This window comes from Rhinoraja longicauda, chromosome 1, assembly GCF_053455715.1.
Source record: "Rhinoraja longicauda isolate Sanriku21f chromosome 1, sRhiLon1.1, whole genome shotgun sequence".
Taxonomy (NCBI): Eukaryota; Metazoa; Chordata; class Chondrichthyes; order Rajiformes; family Arhynchobatidae; genus Rhinoraja; species Rhinoraja longicauda.
In genome coordinates, this window is record NC_135953.1 from 125,545,311 (window position 1) to 125,570,906 (window position 25,596).

The window sequence follows — 25,596 nt, forward strand, 5'->3', positions numbered from 1 at the left end:
TATTGCATGTTATTTAATATACTATGCTTAGAACAATGATAGATTAAAATGCGGTTCTTGCAGTCCAGGATGCACTCCAACTCATGCGGTGCCCGTCCGTCCCACAAGGCTTCTAGCGGAGCCAAGTCTCTGTCGCTCGCCCATGGGAGAATGCCGTTTCCATCAGCGCCCTTCTTTGAGTCAATCTGCCGCTGCTTGGATCTCTGTGCAGTGCCGAACCTATCCCACACCTGCCCCTCCTCCAACCTCATCTACCTTTCAGGGTAGTCAGAGGTTCACTTGCACCTCCTCCAATCTCATCTCCTGTACATTTCAGGTGAGGCAGAAGTTCCCTTGTACCTCCTCCAATATCATCCGTTGCTCCAGACGTGAACGCTAAGAAAATCGTCGAGACGAAATGTAGACCGGGCGATGGTTGCGCTGAACACCTTCGCTCAGCCTGCCTGGGCCTACGCGATCTCCCGGTTACTAAACACTTTAACTCCCCTTCTCATTCCCACACTGACCTTTCTGTCCTGGGCCTCCTTCATTGTCAGTGTGAGGCCAAACGAAAATTGGAGGGACAGCACCTCATATTTTGTTTGGGCCGCTGACAACCCAGCGGTATGAATATTGATTTCTCTAACTTCAAGTACCCCTTGCATTCCCTCTCTCTCCGTCCCACCCACACCCTCGTCGTTCTACTAGTTTCACTGGCATCCTGGTGAGTTCCATCGTCTATATCACTAGTTTTCACCTAACCCTCAACTAACAATGGACTGCTTCCTTATTCACAAAATGCTGGAGTAACTCAGCAGGTCAGGCAGCATCTCAGGAGAGAGGAATGGGTGACGTTTCGGGTCGAGACCCTTCTTCAGTCTGAAGAAGGACTGCTTCCTTGATCATCATTACATTTTTGCATATCTTTTATTTCTTTGTTCTACATCTCTCTACATCACCGTCTATATCTCTTGTCTCCCTCCCCCCTGACTCTCAGCCCGAAGAAGGGTCTCGACCCGAAATGTCACCCATTCCTTCTCTCCGGAGATGCTGCCTGACCCGCTGAGTTACTCCAGCATTTTGTGTCTACCTTCGGTGTAAACCAGCATCTGCAGTTCCTTCCTGCACTATCCCACGACAAGTGCCTGGCGCTGCTCCCGAATGCCTCTGACAGTCTTGTTGAATGTGGGAGAAACAGCTGCCCCTCTGGTAACCGAGACTACAGTCGCCACCCTTCACTGCACGAATATCATCTCACGTTTAATGAAATGGACGGACTACCTACATTTATCCATTATTTTAAAATAAAAATATTTTTTAAATACACAAACTAAAGGAGGTTCTGGACACTGTGGGCTCTGAAAAGTACTCGGTTTGCCCGACAATTGTGACGGCCCACTCATACTCGGAGCTGGTCAGCTACTGTGGCCCAGTTAGCTGCAGTGTTGCGGTTGGTGAAAGGTGCTGGGATCAAGAGGGTCGGGCTGGCGGCCATCCGTGGGTGCATTGCTCCGGGGAGCTGCACTTTGCAGCCGTGCCAATGCAGGGCCGATCAGATCGGCAAGACGTGCCTTCGCCCATTTGCCTGCCTTCTGATAAGAAAACCAGTAAATACCCGCAGGCCTTCGGAAGTCGGGCTGGATGTGAGCCACCGGCAAACTTGCAATATAAGGTGCACAGCGGAGAGCAAGTGTCTACAACAAGCTCAACACTGCCGCCACCAGTTACTCCATGATAGTGCAGCTGTTTGGCAGAGCAAGTATAATTAATAACTTTATGTAAAGTTGCCCGAGGCTCTAATGGGATATAGATCAGATGGAAATTAGTGTTAACAGATGGAATTTAATCCCGGCAAGTGCGAGGTGAAGCATTTTTGGAAATCAAATATTGCTAGGACTAACAGGTTCTCCCAATCGTGGGAACGCCCGACTTATGAACAGCCTTTACTTGCCACGGGGCTGCAGGCATCTTCTGCCATGTGGGATCCTGGTTCATGGTTGTAATTCTGACTTACTAACTTATGGGGGTACGATCAGTTCTGAAGAATGGAGCTGTGCTGTTACGGGAAGGGTCTGTAGGGTGCTAAGGAATGTTGATGAACAGAAGATCATTCGGGTTCAAGTCCATAGTTCTCAGAAAGTAGCAATACAGGTAGATAGGGTGTTGAAGAAGGCACATGGCATGCTTGCCTTCATAGATTTGGGTATATAATTGTAGTGTTTATAATGATAACTGTAAGGACTGAGTACCAGAATGGTGTGATTTGTGTCATGATATATTCAATATCTAATCAATCTCGTGAATATGTGTGAGAATGCACAGTGTACATTTGTAAAATAAAGAGGACCCACACAGGCAACAGCGTGTATTGAAAACCTGTGCTTTGTTTTCTATCTGCATGCTACTGCCGTAATATCTTACAAGAATATAAAAGCTGGGCCACTTTGTTGCATGTTGACAAAGCACTGGTATCAAGGCTGATTATGAGTATTCCATGCCTTTTTGTCACCACACTATAAGGATGTGATTGTGCTGGAGAGAGTGCAAAAAGGATTCACCAGGTTGCTGCCTAGATTGGAGGACTTCATTATGAGAAGCGATCGACCAGTTTGAGTTTGTTTTCCCTGGCAAGATCGAGGTATATAAAATTATGAGGCACTATTAGGTACCCAGAATATTTTCTCCATGATAGGGATATCAAATACAAGGGGCATAGGTTTAATGGTGTGAGGCAGAAATATGTGAGGCAGAGAATAAGGTCATAAGTAATAGGAGCAGAATTAGGGCATTCGGCCTATCAAGTCTACTCCGCCATTTAATCATGGCTGATCTATCTCTCCCTCCTAATCCCATTCTCCTGCTTTCGCCCCATAACCTCTGACACCCAGAATGGTTGATATCTGGAACTCACCGCCAAAGATACAATTATTCTATTGATGAGACAATTAGAAAGACACTTAAATAGGCAAGGCGTTGAAGGCTACAGATCTCATATGAGCAGGAGGGACAGAATGGGTGTGGTGGGCCCAATGGCCTATTTCTGTGCTGTACAACCTTGTGATTTTCTGACTATACCATTTCGGATAATAAAATACAAAAGCACAATACTGTAGGTTCTGAAAATGTAAAATAACAAATGAAGATGCTCTGATTTTCAGCAGATTGGTTGCATTTGTGAAGATGGAAACACAATTAACATTTAAATCCTTAATCTTTTATCAGATCTGGAAAATGTTAGGAATAAATAAACCCGCTGTTGTAAATTAATAACATTTTATCAAATTATCCATTGTACTGATCCTGAGAATTGTTTCTAATTTCAGGTGAAACAAATGGTTAGACATATAGAAGCAAAAACACTTACTTTCTATACACTGTTACTTTAGCATGATATTCAAAAATTCTCATTGGATTACTTCTGCGATTTCCCAGCCACTGCAAACTTTGACTAGTTTTTATGTCTTTCCATTTAAATACAGGAAAGAACCGTTTTGAAAAAAACCTGTAAACACAGGATGACTCGTTCCACCATTGTTTTGCTGGGCGGTAAATAACCCAGTGGTGTGTGCGGATTTCTCCAATTTCAAGTAACCCCTGTATTCCTTCTTTCTCTTCCCCTCCCCAACCCTATCCGCCATGTCTGTTCTATTGTTCACATCTATATATCCCTTCATTATCACCTCTTCCACAGCCAACAATAAACCATTGTGGGCTACCTTGGTCATTCGTGCCGGCTGTGATTTGTTCTGAACCTTTTTATACCACTGGTTTCCCTCACCCCTGACTCTCACTCTGAAGAAGGGTATCGACCCAAAATGTCACCTATTCCTTTTCTCCAGAGATGCTGCCTGACCTGCTGAGTCACTCCTGCATTTTGTGCCTATCTTCGATGTAAACCAGCATCTGCAGTTCCTTTCTACACATTTAGTCCACCAATGTTTACTTTTATTATAAAAGAACTAATACTTATTTCAGATGTTTAAAGTTCATGCTGTTATGTAGAATTTACTTTTTAGCTAAACATACACTGCTTTGTAATAGATAATATACTTGCAAAATAACAATTTTCGTGCTGTAGAAGTAATCACAATGCAATGTATTGCACTGCAAAAAGGCTTTTTATTAAACACAGGATCAACTACTGCTTTATGGCAAGGTGCAGAATTTATCAAATATGTTGTTTAGATGGTGTAATACTATTTAATGAGAAATATCCCAGCAAAGATCAGATAGAATTAAAACAACACATAACACATATTAATCTATTCCAAAAAATGATAAAGCTTCCTCATGGGAATTGTTTACAAGCGATGGTTCATTTACAAAAATATTAATACACTAATTACAGAAAGATCTAATTTAAGCAGTTCTAATTACAAACCACAAGCTCTGTGCTCAGTAATATTCTCCACCCTCAGTAGAATGCAGTCTCTGAAGGCAAATATTTTGCATGTATTAAACACAATAAATTGCAAAGATTTTGCGACCTTGAAGATGGGAAGTTATTGTTAATGAAGGTTAAAATCTGTTTCCATTAAGCATAAGAATATATGACTTTTGTATGGTATTTATTCACAAAATGCTGGAGTAACTCAGCAGGTCAGGCAGCATCTCAGGAGAGAAGGAATGGGTGACGTTTCAGGTCGAGACCCTTCTTCAGTCTGAAGAAGGGTCTCGACCCGAAACATCACCCATTCCTTCTCTCCTGAGATGCTGCCTGACCTGCTGAGTTACTCCAGCATTTTGTGAATAAATACCTTCGATTTGTACCAGCATCTGTAGTTCGATTTGTACCAGCATCTCTTGTATGGGATGATCTGAAAATATGTCTGTGAACAATATATTTAAAATCATGTGATTTTAGTACTGGGAAATAACACTCCTGTTAACTGCCTTGATGAGGCAAGAAACTATTTTACTCTCCATTCCTTCTCTCCAGAGATGCTGCCTGTCCCGCTGAGTTACTCCAGCATTTTGTGTCTACATTCAATTTAAACCAGCACCTGCAGTTCCTTCCTAAACTATTCTACAACTGTAGTTATATATTGAAAATGATGATAGTGTGTGGCCATGCTTCATAAAGTGGACGGTCTAGTGAGCGAAGCCCATGACTTGTATTTTACTTACAGGAATATCCTCCTGTGACCAATAATGTTAGACTGCTGCCACTTTCAACTGTTTTGGTATAAAATCAATTTGCAAACCTCACAGCAATCTGTGGTTCATGCATACAGTTATTGTTTGTAAGTGCTAAGAGGCAAACTCAGCAGAAGGACCAAGGTTTAGTTCCTGCACTGTAAAATGCCTATTCACAACCTGCTCATGCAAAGGAATCAATAAAAGCGGAAAACACAGGGATTGCAAATATCTCTCCTTTGTTCACACCAAAGTTAATGAAGTGTTACAACAGGACTCATCGTAATAAGGGTGTGTTATATGATCAATAAAAATGAACCTCGTGCATCTCAAACTAAATTACTTTCCAACAGTGATTGGTGGATTGATCACATTGTATTCAGCCTGAACAAGCACAAAGCTATTTTCACGTATCTTTCTGACGTGAACCAGCTCACCGTTGTCTCCCACACCCATGATGCTGCTATCAGTATCTCGGAAGGACACCTCTGTGCGTTTGCGACAGTGTTGGGAGAAGAAATGGCGCATCCCCATTGCCAACGCCATACCGAGCGCAGCAGAGCAACCAAGCAGGATACCCAGTTGAGGAATGCCCAGCTGTGCTCCTTTTGTAGGGCTATCTCCATGACCTGGGCCATTATCTTCCTGCCCAGGCTCTGTCACCCTGACCGATGTGTTTCGGACTATTTTACCCAGATTAACTTTGGAACCTGAATTTTTGGAAGACTGCAGAAAGGTTGCTGAAGCACGGTGTGACATCAGCTGCTTGGCTGTGTTGGTTGGGTTTACATCCTTTATGTTTGGGATGCGTCCTTGGCTCGGAATTGTTGGTGTTTCTCCTTCTCGGCTTTTGTACTCTTCCATATCTGAAGGCACCAATCCCTTTTCCTGACCTGTCGTGAAGCTAACAGGCCGGAAGGTCGAATAATCTTGTTTGGAAATTACAGCAGAACTTGAATCAAAAACTTTAGAAGTGGTCCATGTTTTGACCTTTAAAATAAAATAATGAAAACAGTTAAAAGTCACAACAGTCAAGTTAATTGTGTCTGCTGACTATTAAAAGGTAAAGATAAAGTCCTCAATCACCACAACTCACAAAAGGCTAGGCAAACAAGATTAAAAGTTAAAACAGTAGAATATTTTGTCTATCAGTTACATGGAAACATAGAAAATAGGTGCAGGAGTAGGCCATTCGCCCCTTCGAGCCAGCACCGCCATTCAATATGATCATGGCTGATCATCCAAAATCAGTACCCCTTTCCTGCTTTCTCCCCATATCCCTTGATTCCTTTAGCCCTAAAGAGTTAAATCTAACTCTTGCTTGAACATATCCAGTGCCTTCTGTGGCAGAGAATTCCACAGATTCACAACTCTCTGGGTGAAAAAGTTTTTCCCCATCTCAGTCCTAAATGGCCTACCCCTTATTCTTAAGTTAGTGCGTCAATTGACAACAATTGGAAAGGAACACAATTGCAAATGTGTATGCTCAAATAATTTGTGTAATTTCAAAATTTTAAAGTGACTTCACAGAATTATTTAACAGCAAAATCAAAGACCGCAATAACGACTGAGCAATAAATAATAAATAAGAACAAATAATACATGGAACAATGAACAATAAATTTAACGACATTAAGCTCAAATCCTGAACCCACACAGGTGTTTCCATCTGAGTAACTGAGCAGGATGCAGTGGGTATGGATTCAGTGCAAATGCTAAGAATATTCTTTCCTAGCACGTTCCTTGCATTCAGGAACATGGATGCCTGAAGCAACCAGGTGTCTGGTAGCATAACAATTGTTAATGAACAACACTTCAGTACTATGAGTTTTATTCTCTCCAGTTAGGCACGCCCATTAAAGTAGGCCTTGCCAATAATATCCATAATCTACTGAAGAAAAATATCCCTCTGAGGGGAATTGCAGACAGACTGGCTTGTGGCGGCCGTATGCAATGGATGGAGAGCTGCTGGCTACAGTTCAGGAGGACAGTGCCCACACCTGTGTGTTTGGTACAAAACCTGCAGATAAGCAACGTCTGGCTCTGGCACCCACACATTTCCTGCCCGTGACCTTTCTCATACCATGTTTAGAATTCTGAATATTTGTACCCCTGTACAATGACAATAAAGATATATTGTATTGTATTGTATTGTACATCCAACAATTTAGTACCAGAGGGTTTTGCACATTAAGTTACTAAATGTATAATCTACAAAATAAAATGATTGCTACAAAACCAGTGTGAAAATTAATTATATACATACTTGTTCAATATTACTGCAACTAATGCAAGATGGAGAGGGTTGGTCAAATTCGCTCTCACTGTTCAGAATATTCTTGCTACAATATAAAATGATGAGAAAACAATTACTCTTCAGTATAAAATGAAAATGAGTAATGAGTAAAATAATATGTTCAATTGCATAGAAAAGCCCCAAACTGCATATTCTCTCTTTATGAGTCTAGCTCCATTGTTCTGCTACAGAGAAAAATCACATCACATATCCTTTAACTGTACACAGTTCTTTTCTCAGTGCAATTTGCTTCAACCATGACTTAGACTTCCACAAATGGTCCAATGTAGACAAAACTTCTTGCAATACAGTGATCTACATTCTCTGCTGAATATTCTAAGCTGATGATAACCAAGATTTGTTCCATGAAAACATCCCAAGCTAAGATCAGCAAAAAAGGACACAAAGTGCTGGAGTAATTCAGTGGGTCAGGCAGCTTCTCTGGAGCACATGGATAGGACCCATCTTCAGACGGTAACTCCTTAATATCAGCAACTTTGACTTCATCTCTTTTAATACTCCCGGACTTGGGAAATCTTCAGTAACCACTCAGAAGCCATTTCTTTTCTATCAATTAGAAGTTGTTTATATACTTTTCCTGAGCCTAGCATGCTTAGAGAGAAGAAAGTTTTCATTCTTTATGAAAATAAGGGAGCAGAGAAGCAGAAATATTTTATATAATAAATGTATTAGGACTCGCATTATTAGAATAATTTATTTAATTACCATGTTTAATCATAGATTGTTTGAGCAATGATTTTTGTATGTATTTGGGTACCTAGACCACAGGAACAGGTTAAATGTCTCTTTTCTAAGCACATATTAAAGAGTTAGTATAAATGGATTATTCAAGCCAGGTGGGCATTGTATCCTACATTGTACTTCCTTCAATGCATTATGCAACGTGTACTGTTAAGCAAGACCACTGCACAAGCTGATCACAGTGAAATTGTCCAACAGAATCAGGTGTAGGAAGCAAAGCCATTGTTTAACATCTGGCATCGACAGATCCCAATATAAAAACAGAAGTAGACTAACAAGGTCTTATTTTAAGACTCAAAGATGAGAGCATTGGATATTCTAGAGGAAAATATGTTGCCCATGACTGCATAAGTCTGCATATAGATTATTGCAGCTTCTATTCTATTTGTGTTTAGGCCCCTTGAATATATTTAATATGGCATAATCAAGGACCAGTGCTACCCCGGTCACTCCCTCTTTGCCCCTTCCCATCAGGCAAGAGGTGCAGAAGTGTGAAAATACATACCACCAGATTCAGCAGTGGTTTCTTTCCAACTGTTATCAGGCACTGAATCATTCTCCCACCAACTAGAGAGTGGTCCTGACCTCCCATCAACTCCAATGGAGACCTTCAAAATATCTTTAATCGGACTTTATCTTGCACTAAACATTATTCCCTTTATCCTATATTTGTACACTGTGGATGCCTTAATTGTAATCATGTATAGTCTTTTCACTGACTGGTTAGCAAGCAACAAAAAAAAAAACGTTTCACTGTACCTTGGTATGTGTGACAATAATACACTAAACTAAATCAAACCAAAGATAATTTTGCATTTTGAAATAAATGCTTCAACAGGATTGGATCTAACCTTTCTGTGGCCTCGAGCTCTAAGGTTTTCAGCAGAAAGCCATTAATAGTTGATGGGAGTGCAGTCAGTTTCCCTCTTTTTATGGAGTTCAGGGATGGTTGCAGATGTTGATCAATTTCACCCAGAACCAAGCTGGACTGTTCTGTTGCAGGGCTCTCTTCTACTTTGGACAAATGGTTTCCAATGTTTGCATCCTGTGATCTGAGGGCCTTAGTGATTACTGGAGTGTGTGAAAGTTTCTTCATCATGTGTGTACTTCCTTGAGGATTGATGTAGTCTGCAAACCTCAGAGATGGTAAGACGGTTGCTGTATTTACAAGACAAAAATACACATTACATTGATAATTGAAAGCCAAAGTCTCAAATATCCAAAAGAGCAGAAGGAAATGTATATTTCTGCCATTTGAATTGACATCAGTGGTTGCATCACGCAGCCAACAAAAAAAAACATTTAAATTATTTAATGCAGAATCATGCTCACCAAATGAATAGTTAGGTCTTGGCATTTACAATAATGTTTGTCACAGCTTCCTATCACAGCTATCTTTTTTTTGTGATTTAGTGGACTATGTCCAATAAATTCCCTGACAGAGTCTTGACAAGGCTTGGGACAGATTAGGGTGCACATACTCTTTCTGTGGTGTGTACCGCAAGCAGACTTGGTGTGTGCTAAATGTAAGTACGAGACAGGAGAATTTTTAAAGTGTTTGAATTAAGATGGAAATTATACTTTACAAGTACTTTGGATCTGAGTCCTCCTACCTTCAGAAGTCGAGATACCTTTCCAATCTTTAATTTGCCATCAAGAATTTTTTCTTCTTTGGAAATCTGGACATTATAAACAGTTCCTATCTGGATTATGGGAAGCATGGAAATAATGATGAATTCCAGTCTCACTGACACCCCTCAATATACCAGATTTATCAGGAAGGGTTATCAGTCATTAACGGGACACAATTGTCCCACCTGCCTGCATTTGTCCCATTATCCTTCTAAATCTATCCATTTCATGCACCTGTCCAGATGTTTTTAAACGTTGTGACAGTACCTGCCTCAAATTTCACCGTACCTTAATTGGTACATGTGGCAATAAACTGACCTTGAAACCTTGAAATACCTCACTGGCAGCTTGTTTCATATACCCACCACCCTTTGTGTGAAAAGGTTTCCCCTCAGATTCCTATTAAAACTATTTCCCCTCACTTTAAACCTATGTCTTCTTCTTAATTCCCCTACTCTGCGTAAAAGAATTTGTGCATTTACCCTATCTATTCCTCTCATGATCTTATACACCACTACAAGATCAGCCCTCATCCTTCTGCGCTCCAAGGATTAAAGTCATAGCCTGCTCATCCTCTCCCTGAAGCTCAAATTCTGGCAACATCCTCGTAAATCTTCACTGCACCCTTTCTAGTTTAACAACACCTTTCCTATAATGGGGAGGGGGGCAGCATGGCGGTAGAGTTGCTGCCTTACAGCGCCAGAGACCCTGGTTCGTTCCTGACTATGGGTGTTGTCGGTACAGAGTTTATACGTTCTCCCTGTGACCACATGGGTTTTTATGTTCATAAGTTCTAGGAGAAGAATTATGCCATTCGGCCCATCGTCTAATTCGTCATTCAATCATGGCTGATCTATCTTTCCTCTCAACCCCATTCTACTGCCTTCACCCCATAACCCCTGACATCCTTACTAATCAAGAATCTGTCAATCTCCACCTTAAAAATATCCATTGGCTTGGCCTCCGCAGCCACCAGTGGCAATGAATTCCACAGATTCACATCCTTTGACTAAAGAAATTCCTTCTCATCTCCTTTCTAAACGTATGTCCTTTTATTCTGAGGCTATGTCCTCTGGTTCTAGACTCTACCACTAATGGAAACATCCTCTCCCCATTTACTCTATCCAGACCTTTCACTATTTTTCCCGGGTGCTCCAGTTTCCTCTCACAGTTCAAAGGTTTATAGGTTAATTTGGCTTTTTTAAAAATTAGAAACTAACCCAGGTGTGTAGGATAGTGCCGGTGTGTGGGAATCGCTGGTCAGCGAGAATTAGGTGGATCGAAGGGCCTCTTCCACACTGTATCTCAAAACTAAACTAAACTAAACAGGGTGACCGAAACTGAACACAATACTCCAGATGTGACCTCACCAATTTCTTGTACAACTGTAACACAACCTCCCAACTTTTGTACTCAATACTTTGACTGACGAAGGCCATTGTGCTGAAAGCCTTCTTGACCTATCTACCTGGGATGCCACTTTCAATGAGCTACAACTCCTGCTCTACAACACTCCCCAGAGCCCTTCCATTTACTATGTAGGTCCTGCCCTGGTTAGACTTCACAAAATGCAACACCTCACACTTCTCAGTATTAAACTCCATTAACCATTCCTCAGCCCGCTTGCTCAACTGATCAAGCAGAAATGAACTCAGCTGTGTGGCCGGTCACCAGAACCTTAAACATCCCCCTCATCTGTGGCACCGGTGTTGCCAAGTTACTGTGACACACAGAGAGGTTGTGCGAGTTGTTGACAATCTGCACCTACCTAACCACTGTAGATCTCCATGAAGCACTGTGTGGTTTCCAGGAAAGCATTTTGCTTCCCCTCCTATCACATCATTAATTTCAACAGCCGTAATGAATCAAACTTGAAAAGACTAGTCAAAACAAGGAATACAGTACATTCAAGAACCAACAGTCAGGTTGTCTCAAAGGGAATGGGCAGTTCGAAAAAGACTATGAATGTGACATGGGCATTGCAACACTATACCACGAGTGACAAATCAAAGCCTCCGCTGTTTGTGAACGCTGGCATAACCCAAATCACGCAATGGACCACGCAATCATATTCTGCCTTCATCACAAATTCAATAGAGATATCTGTGAGGTGGAAAGACCATGCAGTGGCCCATAAACTCACTATATATATGAATGATTGAATGAATGAATGAATGAATAAATGAATGAATATAACTTTATTGTCATTCAAAACTATACACCAGACGAGTGCATATTTGAACAAAATTCCGTTGCAACTGGCTCATAATGTAACACCAAATAATAAAAATTGATTAAAGAAAAATAAATAAATAAGTAACTCGCACATAAAATAATGGCGGTGGATCATTGTGAATTCAAGAGTCTGATGGCTCGGGGGAAGAAACTATTGCAGAACCTGGCTGTTCTGCTCCGTATGCTGCAGTACCTTTGACCAGAGGGCAGCAGGGTGAACAGTCCATGATGGAGATGGGTGGGGTCTTTAATTATATTTTTGGCCTTGGACAAGCAGCATTTATGTGCAATGTCCTGGATGGAAGAAAGTGAAGATATATAAATGTTGTACTGGCCATATGGAAGTTGAAGAAGGAAAAATATTGATTTTCATTTGCTTAATGCTGAAAAGGACAGCATTATGCAATTCCATTTCTAGGAAATGATTGCTTGTTATTGATAAGTTCTGAAATTCATAGAACTAAAAACTTTGATAAATGGATGTTACACATGGCTGTGACATTGGCAAATACATCATATCAGACCTCGCAATTATAATAGGAAATAAAGTGTTTTGCAGTGGGATGTTGGCGTGTACTATAAGGGTCTATCATTCATGTCTGTGCATATTACAAAACCGACAGGTCACAGTGAAAGTGTGCCTTTGAAAATCTTCTGATCAGAACTGGGTGAGCTGGAATTTAACCAGTCAAAAAAGGAAAACAATATCTTAATGTCTTCACCAATATGCAGTTTTTCACTGAGTTTCTTGTGCATTCTCTCTCTTTGTACTAAGCAAGTGAAGAGAGAACCTCCATCATGCATCATATTAGACACAAACCACAGACGATCTGAGGTACTGGTAACAGAGTATTCATCTATGCTGGGTTTTTTTGGCACTTTAATATCAGTTTAGCTAAACAGACCAAAAGGAAGAGGAATATCTCTATAAAAAAAATGGGAAAAGATCTAATTTTTCTCTCACTATTGAATGTACATTTCAGCATTCTACTTTTCAAAACCCACCCCATTTCATTTATTAATTCCAGAGAAAAGCTTGCTTACTGTTAAAAGAATTTCAGTTTCAAGTTACATTTACTAATGGAAGAATTGGTGACATCATGTTTTAACTTTGTTAGTTAAATGCCCCCAGGATTTAATTTCTTAATAAAACAATATCAATATAATTATGAAGAATTATTACATTGATGCAAGTAAAATCTGTTGTACCTTCAGTAAATGGCGTGGGGGTTGCAGGTGTGTTATATACTGATGTCTGGAGGGTTCCCATTAATTCCTCATTTTTTGTCAATGTAGAATAATTCTGCTTTTGGTCAGAAATAACACCAGACTCAATTCTACTCCAGTATATGAAGTATGACTGGACAGCTGAGACACTGTAGGTTAGATGGGACAGGACACAGATTAGCAGGAATTCTGAAATAAAAACAGAAAGTGATGAAAATACTCACAGATCAGCCATTATCTGTTCTGAGGGAAGAGAAGTGATTGATTGAAAGATTGAATGAAAGCATGGAAACAGCCTCACCAAGTCCACGCCAACCATCGATCACCCGTCTACACGAGTTCAATGTTATCCCACTTCCACAGGCCTTTCATCAGAATTGAATAAGAGTTAAACTTTAAACATGCTTTAAAAATGCAGAGGGGATAGAGGAGACAGAGAGGGGATAGAGAGGCAGAAAGGGCAAAAGAGCTGGGAATAATGCAGTGTTATTTTGATCTCCTGTGGTGGAGTCAAGCTTACCATTTTTCAAGCAATGCCCATCAACACTGGCTCACATCCAACTCATCCACCTGTATCAGGCCCAGTTAACCAGCCTGAAACCTTAAACGTTTGATTTCCACTTTAAACTTTTTTTAAAACTATGTTTAATTTATCCTTGTATTCCCCCTCATTCCTTTCATTCACCCTTCCACCATTTTTTCAAATTCGTTTGAAACTAAGAAAGTTGGGAAAAACGAAAGGAATGCTATTGGGGATAAAAGCAATATTCAGCGAGGGAAGTCATTGACATAAGCCTTCTCTCCGTGTGTCTGCCAGATATTTCCTGCACTTTCTCTTCTTTAGGACAATGTTAATACTGTCATCTTTTCCTTTTCTCTTTTCCCATCCCTTCCATTCAAACTGAAGGTTAAATTTACACACTGATGAAGACTGGTGTGGCTTGAATTCAAAGTCTGAACAGAACAAGTCTGTCCCAGGACTAGTCCAGTACAAACCGGACTCAGTTCCAGAACATTCCTGAAAATGATTCTGATGGATGGAAGACTTTAGACTTTACCTTAGTCTTTAGAGGTACAGCATGGAAAGAGGCCCTTTGGCCCACCGAGTCCGCGCCGACCAGCGATCATCCCGTGCAATAGCACTCTCACACACACTGGGGACAATTTGCACTTTACAGAAGACAATTAATCTACAAACCTGTACGGCTTTGGAGTGTGGGAGGAAACTGGAGCACCCTGAGTAAACCCACGTGGTCACAAGGAGAACGTACAAACTCTGTACAGACAGCACCTGTAGTCAAGATCGAACCTGGGTCACTAGCACTGTAAGGTAGCAACTCTACCGCTGTGCCACTCCTAATTTGTATATTTATTTGAATTCACATCAATATTACAAATCTTCTCAACTGCTAATTTCCTTGCTCAGTTTTGATTGGTTTGCATTTTTCTCTATGAAGGTATTAAAAACATAATTACAAAAATCTGATGTCTCCAGTGAATTGGTCTGGCGCTTTCCAGACAAAGGAGAGATTTCTTTTCAATAACTTGTCCGAGTGGGTCACGGTATCTCCGTCCTCAAAACACTTCAGTAGTTTAGATCCAGGGGAAATGAGAATGAATGTCCCAGCCACACGATCATCAGCCACTCGCCGAGCTTGCATCAGGAAACCCATGAAGTCTCGTGTGCTCCTTACAGTCACTGTGAAGTAAAAGAGACGCACAGCAATACCACACTCTGCTGTGAAAAGGCTTCCACCTATGGAGCTGTTATCTTTAATATCCCCATTGTCAACTTCAAATCTCACCTTGGGCCCACTCAGACATGAGGCAACAGGGAAAACCTAGGCTTTGACCTTGTATCCCAGCTCTTTAGTAAACTGCCCATCTTTCTCCATAGAGCTGGACCTAACTTCCTTCTATTTTTTCATGAAAAGGTGCTATGGTTTCCTCTTTAGCAAGCATTGATGGCCTAACAATTCTGAAACTTATTGTAAGCTCTCGCCCCCATCTCAGAACAAATTACATTAAAATCCCCTCATCATTGACCTTATAATAACAATATTGCTTCCCTATTCAATGTATTCAAACACCTCAAAATTGTAAAAATATTTAAACAAATTTCATTTGGAATATTAGTTTCTAATGCTCTCAAACTATGGTGTAAAGAGTTTACACCATAGTTTGAGAGCATTAGAAACTAATATTCCAAATGAAATTTGTTTAAATATTTATGTACTTTTTCTGTCTAAAACTCCACACAACACCCTAATCTGATTAGACCAAATATTTTAACCAATTTTTCATTGCATCTTTACACGTGATGTCTGTACTCTGATTTATGTAACCTAAAATGAGATTTCCAATTCTTTGATGGCAGAACTCCCTGCCTCATATGTTGCGAAATTATGTATCAGAAACACTATCTTTCCATTAAGTGAAAACTCCCATTGGTTTTTATCCACTTAGGCTGCAATACTCACAGATTTATTTATTAAATTGCATCTGCCACCATAAACTCTAGCTCATTTGAAATTCTCCTGCCCATATCCAATCCCACATCAAGTCCCATTAAATCTATCATCACTGACCTACACTTTCTGCATCTCCCTTAAGTGAATTCAAAATACTTATTTTCATGTTTAAATCTCTCCAGGATTTTGCCCGTCTCTGTCTTTGTGATCTCCTGTAGCATTGAAATCTCCACAAACACTTTGGCTTCGAACCTGAATGACTCTGTAAATAGTACGTTAAAATGTTGGTGCACTTTGTGAAACCTGTGAATATTTTAATCAAGCACATTTCACTGCAATATTCAGTACCTTGCAAGGCCCAAGGAACTTCACTGCAACTATACTGCAGGCCTTAAACCTTGAAAGTCCTTTCCATTCCCCATTTCTTCATTGTGGAGCTCAAAAAGGAAATCATGTTATTTACGTCTAATCCACACTGTGGGTGAGGAAGGAGGGCTTCATGTCAGGTCATGTCATCAGTCAGATGTGATGAGGCCAAGGAGGAGCAGGTATAGTCATTGGAGGCAAGGAGAGATAACATTCAGCTGCTGGAGATTGCTGAGACATATCAAGGCAAGAGATCAGTGAGAGCGGGTTCGGGTGGAGATCAGGCTGGACGATTTGGAGAAGGAATGGTCATGTGGGTGGAATTTAAACCTGGAGAAACCTCACACAGTCACAGGGAAAACGTACAAACTCCGTACAGACAGCAACTGTAGTCAGGATCTAATCTGGGTCTCTGGTGCTGTAAGACAGAAGCTCTACCATTGCACCACTGTGGGGCATTCCTGTACGCCTGCACTTGTAGATGGGAAAAAATGCTGTTTTGCTTTCCTGGTCTCCATTGGTATGCCTTTTGTTCCATACCATAGGGCAGTGCTTCTTAAACTGGTGAATGGTTCACCCAAGTGAATGGTTCACTTAGGGGTGACTGAAACTAGAGGGGTGAATGAAGGGCGAATGACTTAATTTATTCAGATATTTATATATATATTTTTCTCTACTTAAAAAAGGCATTGCCATTAAAGTGGTTAGTAAGCTCTTATTGGTTTTAATGGCAGTGGAGCTGGAAATTTGATATGCTTTTTCTCTCTACCTATGGTTTTCTAATTTCAAAGTAGCAGGATATTTCCCAAATTTACTGTAATGTAACGTTTTAGGGAAGACCGGATGAGCTAGTGGGATCATAAATTTATATAAATGGCAACACTGGAGGATCGCCATAGGCAACTGTTGAACTGCAACTTTACTCGGTGTTGCCAATTTAGCTACTTTTCTGATCGATCTAGAATTCTATATATATTTATTGTACTTCAATCTACCAGCACTTATTTGCATCAAGCAACATGAATTCTAGCTATATTAAGGAGATTTGAGCCCTGTTATTAGGCAATCTAAAGTTAGATTGTGCCATTTTCAGTATTTTGTGAGTTTGATTCGCAGATTAAGACACTATGTCTTTGTTGAAGTACCTAAAGAAACCAGCTCTAGAGGAAGAGTGTTTAGGAGGACACAGTTCATTTCTGAAAGAAAGTGAAATGAACAGGACTCAAGAGGAGGTATGTTCAGAAGACAAGTCACTTGTGAAGGGTGACAAGGAAACTGAGGATAACGAACAAAAATGCAGTTACGTATGTTACAGATGATGACTCTTTAATGATACGGGCAAGGAAAAACTTCATCTCAAGAGAAAATACCAGGACCAAAGTACCCTCTCCTCAAAACTCAAGAAAAGAAAGTGGAACAAAGAACATATCAAGTATGGCTTTTCCTTTTCCCAGATGAACTAACAAGCCCTACTCCCTCAACTCAGTGCATGTTTTGCAGTGTAAAATATAGCAACCGGTGCCTGGCTCCTTCAAAATGACTGACTCATTTAAGAACAAAGCATAGCAATCATCAAAACAAGTCCATACAATTTTTCAAAAACACTCGTATTTGTGGAAGCAACAGAATTTCTTTCAGTCGATGATAAAGAAAAACACAGCGACTAAAAAACCTCTTATTTTTGCCTCTCTTCAAATAGCACACGTGCTCATGAAAGAAAAAAAGCCATACACAGAGGCTGAGAAAGTTGTCAAACCGTGTTTGAAAATTGTTGCCAATCTACTACATGGTGGAAAGCAAGCAGTGGATAAAGTAGTGCAAATTCCTTTGTCCAATGACACAATGAAACTTCGATCTACTATGACTGCTGAAGATCTGAAGCATCAGCTGATGGCGAAACTGTTGGAAGCACCATTTTTCACTCTGCAGTTTGATGAAACTACGGACATTATAAACGATGCACAACTCATTGTGTAGTGTCTTTTCCTAGATCAAAGCTTGGGAAAAATTGTCGAGAAATATCTCTTTCGCTTGCCAGTCGGAGGGCAAACTACAGGTGAATTTATTTTCCACAAGCTTGATGAATTCATGGAAAATGAAAATTTATCTTGGAGCAAATGTGTTGCTGTGACTACAGACAGTGCTGCAGCCATGATGGGGAAACATAAAGGAGCCACCGCTCGCATCAAAGAAAAATACCATAATTGCACCTTTTTACATTGTTGTTTACATCAGGAAGCACTGGGTGCCAAGAAACTGAACACTTGTTCTAATGACCAGAAAAATGAGCTGGAAGAATTGTTGCAAGATGTGTTGAAAATTGTCAATGCTATTCATCCACAAGCTGTTTTCAGAGCTATGCAAGAATATGTCTGCAGATCACATGATTCTCCTCCTGCATTCTGAGGTTCGATGGTTGTCACGTGGAAGAGTCCTTGAAAGAGTACTGTCCCTGAAGAATGAACTGTCTACTTTTTACTGAGCAAGTTGAGGTGAAAGCAATGCATTTCAACAATGATTTTTGGCTGGCCAAAATGACTTCTATTTTTGAACATTTGAATCGGCTCAACTTGTCACTCCAAGGTAAAGGAGGTGACATCTTCGATGTCCTTGGGAAAATAGAAGCCATGAAAATGAAGATCACCATGTGGCATATTAACATTCGTAAAGGCATTTCTCCAATTCCCCAAATTTGGAAAGCTTCCTCTGAGTGGGAAGAAAAGCGACCTGACCTGGAGAAAACACTGAAGAGCATCATTTCTGACCATCTGCAGTTGCTGTCTAAAAATTCTGAAACATATTTTCCTCAGAAGCATCTGCAGGACTTGGAAAATCAGATGTGGATAGTTAATCCTTTTATCACCAGCCACATCAAGCGAGCAGATTTGGGGGAAATGTCATAAGTGTTGATGGAGCTTCATTATGACTTCACTAAAAAATCATCTTTTGAGATGTACTCCTACATGGATGGATTACTTGCTTTCCCTGAATACAAATCAATTGCCTTGAAGGCCGTTCAACCACTAGTAATGATGACCAACTTTCCTGTCTGAACAAGGATTTTCGACCTTGGTAGAATTGAAATCCAAAAAACGCAATTCACTTCAGTATGTTGATTCAGTAATGCAGGTTGCTTTGGAGAAGGAAATTGAACCTCGATTTGTGAAGCTTGTCACAGGAGTACAGAAACATCCTAGTTATTGATGATAAGTGTAGAAGTGTACTGCTTGTCATTTATTTGTGGTAAACATACACAATAAGAAAACATTGTTTCTAAGAATCTAATTCTAATTCTAAGACAGTTGGGAGGATGGGAGGGCGCCAGATATTCAGAACTGAGCAACAATGTTGTGATGATGTTTTGAGCATGCATGTGACATATACATGCACAACTTTAAAAATATATCTGGATTTGCAAGAGTCAGCTTCTGGAGAGAAATATACCAAATATGGCACGTTGATATTTGGTAGTATTGTGAGCTTTTGTCGGGGAGTTATAGAAAGTCATATTAGTTGGATACTAATATATTAAATCACATACTCCATGTTTTTTTTGAGCTAGTTTTCCATGAAAAGATTACCTTTCCAAGTAATCAAAGCCCGAAAGGGTAGGGTGGGGCTGAAGCCCAGTGTTTAGACGTTAGAATGGTTTTTTTATCATTCTAATAGAATGATTTTCCAGCTCCAGTGGTAATTAAACTTCTTTTTTTCCACTCCTAGTTTTCTTTACATATTTTTAGGATGTTCAAAAAGTTGAGTAAAATAAACACATAATAAATGAGTTGATTTATGTTTTTTGCTCATGTAACAAAATAAATTATATATAAAATTATACACAAAGGAGAATAAGATGAAAATTACGAAAAACATAAGAAAATTTAGTCGAGGGTGAATGAAATTTGGTGATAAAGACTCAAGGGTGAATGACACTGAAATAGTTTAAGAAGCACTGCCGTCGGGCCAATCATCCACAGATAAAAAACTGAAGCTCTGGGATGGTTTAAAGTGGCAGGCCACCTTATGTAAACAGTGCAGAATTCTGTGAGTCACTGCTTATGTTGTTACTAAATCAAACTAAAAAAAATGATGAGGATTTTAACTGAGTGTCATTTAAGGTTGATATCTTAATCTATTTATTCCATTAAAAAGTTGCCTTTAGTTGCCATGAAATCCCCAACAGCATGTACTTTTCACATCCCCTTCACATGCACTGACCATAATTCGAAATCAACTACAATATTTCCAAGGCAACCATCTACACCTAGTGGCAGGAAATCAGTATTGCACAGAATTTCCTCTCAGTGAAATTCATTATTAAAATACTAAAATCTCACCTGCAAAACTTCTTTGTCAATTCTTACTTTTTATTTAAGTGAGTTTCTGTTGTTGAAGCTGATACACGAGTGTATTAACGTGGTTGAAGCCCTTGACCGTACCATTTTTTTTACAAAACTGTGCTCCTTATTCTGAAGACACAAGGCTGTAAACGTCAGCCTTCCCCAAGGAGTTAAAACCCAAAGTAGTCTTTTAAATTCCCTGAATTGCGATAGAAATTTTAGGGCACTGCTCAAGGAGTTCTTCCGTTGTCACGTTAATGCAATATAGGCTATTAATGCTCAATTAATTAAAAGTGACACTTTTAATTCATCTAACTGTGTACATATTAATTGCTGCTGAATTCGGACTCTGTAGTGCACTTGCACTACTGACTGTGTGAAAGGGAGAGGCACCCTGGCTGCTTTAATGCTGCCATATTTCAGGGACAAGTCAATCAAATAAGAGCGGAAGGCATCCGTACCTGTAGTTGAGGATTGAGGAGACCTCCCAATGAAATCAAGGAATGGCATCAGGCCTCTTCATTAGAAGGATCTAAAACCTAAAGATCTAATTGATTGCTAACACCCTCAACAAATGTCCCATTCTGCTACATCATCCTCTTTGCAATAAAGGTCAATGTTCCATTCCTCCTCCAAATTATCCAGCAGAACCTAACTCAACTGTTCTGTCTCTATCAAAGGCAATTGCATTGTGCCAATTCCTTTCAGTGAAAACACCACTGGCAGCCAAGTGCTTTCTGCATCAATAGATGGTAAAAGGAGGGGTCCACAGGCGACAATGGGAACACCTGAACTTGCATCCAAGAGTGGATGGAGCAGATGAAGCGGCATTCTTCCCATTCCTCCTCAATGCTGGAATTTGATCGGCATATAAATTGAGAATAAACCCACGTTTCTGTGATTAGGGTCTACCCCAAACCTAATATTTCAATCCTGAGGAGACAGTAACGTTTCCACCCTCAGACTATTTCCCTCCACTCAGAGTTGAGCATTTAATTCCAGATGGGACTGCTGCCTTAGGCTTGAAAGAAACTTTGGCAACTCTAGCCCAAGATGACTCAGCTGTAAAAGTGCAAGGTCACTTGAGGATCACAGTTGACACACTGGCCAATAATGACACTGAGGCTGTTTAAATTTTGGGAGAGAATTTCTGCTTGTTTTCTGTGCCTTATGTTTTAAAGAGTTTAAATGCAGTTGCCATTCCTTCTCTCCTGAGATGCTGCCTGACCTGCTGAGTTACTCCAGCATTTTGTGAAATAAATTGACACAAAGGATGGCTGCTTCTGAGCAGCCAGTTTCCTATTGATTCAGAAGCTTAATTTATGGGCAAAATGATCAAAACATAGACCTCAACTTCTTACCCACGCACCAACTCATCGATATTTTCCTGTCCACGGACTTCTTGCAGACCATCTACCTCGAGGCTAATTTAGTAGAAACTGCAAACCTTTTCATCTCTTAGTTATGCTTCCTTTGTTAACTCATTAACTATCTAACCCGTTGATATATACCATGAAAAACAAGAACTAAGCACCGTGAAACCCAGTGGTACGTACTCTTCAAATCACTAAAAAATCCCTTGTCTGTTACTCTGCTTTCTTGCTATCAACTGGTTTTAGATAAACATGTTCAACAGACAGAGTAATTGAGACAAGAATACTCAGGTTATTCAAAACAGGACTGAATGTTGTGTTGACCAAATTAAGGTACCACTGGAATCGGTTTAATTTGACGAGTATTGCTTTCTTCATTGTCATGGAATTTACGTGCAAGTTCCTTGTGGATGTTTCAATAAGATCATCTGCCTTTCTTCTAAAGTCCAACGCGTACGAGGAAAGAAGTTTAGACTTTATTGCCTTCCATCACAGTGAGGAATGTGGATGTTTATGTTAACTTTTATGTACAGTAGTTGTGTGTCTTGTTGTTTTTTTTAATATGGCTGTATGGTAATATGAATATCACTGTACCTTAATTGGTACGTGACAATAAAATACCTTTGAAACCTTTGTATAGATCCAACCTGTTCAGTTGTTCCTCATGAGACATCCCTTTCAACCCAGAAATCAATCCAGTGAACTTTGTTCCCTGTCCAATGCTTATATCCCTACTTAAAATGGAGTCCCAAAATGTGTGCCACGTTGACCGTGTGGTCTCAGCAAAGCCACATGTAGCTGCGGTGAGACTGCCCCAGCTTTGGACATCATCCTCTTTGCAATAAAGGTCAATGTTCCATTCCTCCTCCTAATTATCCTGTGAATCTACATATTAACTTGTTGGTTTCTATATATGAAAATAACCCAGATCTCCATGTACAAAAATGTCAAACACTTACTCTCCACTCAAACAATATTCTGCTTTTCTATTTGTCCTATCAAACTGGATAATCTCACGTTTCCACACTTCACTTCAAATGCCAGATTTGTACATTCTCATTTAATCTATCTATGTCTTCTCGCATATTTGTGCTTTCTTCTCACAATTTGCATCACACACCTAGTTGTAAATCATCAGTAAATTTAACTATAATATACTAGATCCCTTTATCAAAGCCATTAACATAAATTGAAAACAGTTAAGGTCCTAGCTTTGAACTCTGTTACACACCGTACGTTCAACCTGAAAATTACATATTTATATCAACACCATTTTCTGTTTGTTTGTCGATTCTCTGTGAATTCTCAAATATTGTACCGATTTTATGGAAATCCAAATACACTCTACTTACTGGTTCCCCTTGAACTAGCTTGGCTCTAATAAATTTGTCAAACTCCTTGAACCAGCTAGGCTCTAATAAATTTGTCAAACTGAATTTCCCTCCCACATAAACCACATTGATTTGTTTAATTGCATTAGGATTTTCTAATTTTCCTGTCACTGCTTGTTTCTTGACGAATTCCAACATTTTCTCAATGATAGATGATGGGTTAACCAGTCTTTGGTTTCCTGCTTTCTCTCTCCCTCTTTTCTCGAATGGGGAGTGGGTTACATTCATGGTCTTCTAATCCACGGAGACCTTTTCAGAATCTACTGTCCATTGTGAGATGACCAACAATGCGTTCCCCATCTCTGTAGCCATTTATTTTAAGATCCTAAGCTTTAGTTTGGCACTTTGTGTGTCCTGCCTAGAGCACCAGGCAAGAATAAACTGGAAGTCCTTACCTGGTACTTGGTCTCCAGGGAGGTAGGTAGACTTATTGATGTGCACTGAGATAAAGCTGCTGCGTTGATCCTGTGAGTGAGCGCTGATGTGTTTTGGTTTCATATCAGCACAAGCAGATTGACTGGCACCATGTGAAAATCCGCTAGTGAAGGAGATCAGGCAAAGTGAAGCGACCATCCAGGCCAGCAGAGTTTCCTGGCCTCTTAACAATCTTAAACTTATCTGTGTCAAAATAGGTAGGACATATAAATTCAAGACAAAGAAGAAAATTAAAACATGTTACAGGGACTCAAATCAAGAAGTACCACAGGAATATACAGGAATTGCCAATGTTGTTTTAGTTGGAGTGGCCAGTGGGTCTGCAATCTAAAGGCTCATTTTGCTCAAATGGGACCAGCCATCAGATTTCTGGCAATTGAATCTACCTGTGCAATGCAATTGAAATAATGCAGAAAAAAAGGCAACTCTTGTCTTTCACAGTATCACAGCACTTAATTTCTTGCCGGTTGGCTGATGTCCTTGTATTATTTTACTTCAGTCTCAAATTGCTTCCAATAAAAAGCTCACATAAGTTGACTGAGGGGAAATTGGGTCTGAAAGCTGAAATGGGGGAGTGTTTGCTAGCGCTGTCGGGGAGGATTTAAACTAATATGGCAGGGGGATGGGAACAAGAGCAGAGAGACAGAGGGGTATAAAATGAGGGTAGAAACAATAGGTAACAAGGTGAAAAGTAAAAGTGGCAGGCAGACAAATCCAGGGCAAAAATCAAAAAGGACCACCTTGCAACATAATTATATAAGGGGCAAGAGTGTTATAAAAACAAGCCTGAAGGCTTTGTGTCTCAATGCAAGGAGTATACGTAATAAGGTGGATGAATTAAATGTGGAGATAGTTATTAATGATTATGATGTAGTTGGGATAACGGAGACGTGGCTCCAGGGTGACCAGGGCTGGGAGCTCAACATCCAGGGATATTCTATATTCAGGTGGGATAGACAGAAAGGAAAAGGAGGTGGGGTGGCGTTGCTGGTTAGAGAGGAGATTAACGCAGTGGAAAGGAAGGACATTAGCTCGGAGGATGTGGAATCGATATGGATAGAGCTGCGAAACACTAAGGGGCAGAAAACGCTAGTGGGAGTTGTGTGCAAGCCACCTAACAGCAGTAGTGAGGTTGGGGATGGCATCAAACAGGAAATTAGAAATGCGTGCACTAAAGGTGCAGCAGTTATAATGGGTGACTTCAATCTATATATAGATTGGGTGTACCAAATTGGCAAGGGTTCTGAAGAAGAGGATTTCTTGGAATGTTTGCGAGATGGTTTTCTAAACCAACATGTCGAGGAACCAACGAGGGAGCAGGCCATTCTAGACTGGGTATTGAGAATTAGTGGATGCATTAGTGATAATTTTTCAAAACTCTAGATTCTGGAGTAGTTCCTGAGGATTGGAGGGTAGCTAATGTAACCCCACTTTTTAAAAAGGGAGGGAGAGAGAAAACGGGGAATTATAGACCAGTTAGCCTAACATCGGTAGTGGGGAAAATGCTAGAGTCAGTTATTAAAGATGTGATAGCATCACATTTGGAAAGTGGTGAAATCATCAGACAAAGTCAGCATGGATTTATGAAAGGCAAATCATGTCTGACGAATCTTATAGAATTTTTCGAGAATGTAACTAGTAGAGTGGATAAGGGAGAACCAGTCGATGTGTTATATCTGGACTTTCAGAAGGCCTTCGACAAGGTCCCACATAGGAGATTGGTGTACAAACTTAAAGCACACGGTATTGAGGGTTCAGTGTTGAGGTGGATAGAGAATTGGTTGGCGGACAGGAAGCAAAGAGTAGGAATAAACGGGTCCTTTTCGGAATGGCAGGCAGTGACTAGTGGGGTACCGCAAGGCTCAGTGCTGGGACCCCAGTTATTTACGGTGTATATTAATGATTTGGACGAGGGAATTGAATGCAACACCTCTAAGTTTGCGGATGACACGAAGC

The 25,596-nt window shown here is 40.2% G+C and overlaps 1 protein-coding gene across 1 annotated transcript; it reads right to left on the bottom strand.

Annotated features, from left to right (window-relative positions):
* Nucleotides 1-4,752: 4,752 nt before the first annotated feature.
* LOC144593152 (reelin domain-containing protein 1-like) lies at nt 4,753-23,832 on the bottom strand (the record flags this gene model as incomplete). The annotated part of the gene is made up of 6 exons (XM_078398668.1): nt 4,753-6,105; nt 7,382-7,457; nt 9,025-9,331; nt 13,250-13,416; nt 14,744-14,966; nt 23,601-23,832. Coding segments are annotated over 6 exons (1,656 nt in total), but the record flags the coding sequence as incomplete, so codon positions are not given.
* Nucleotides 23,833-25,596: the final 1,764 nt, after the last annotated feature.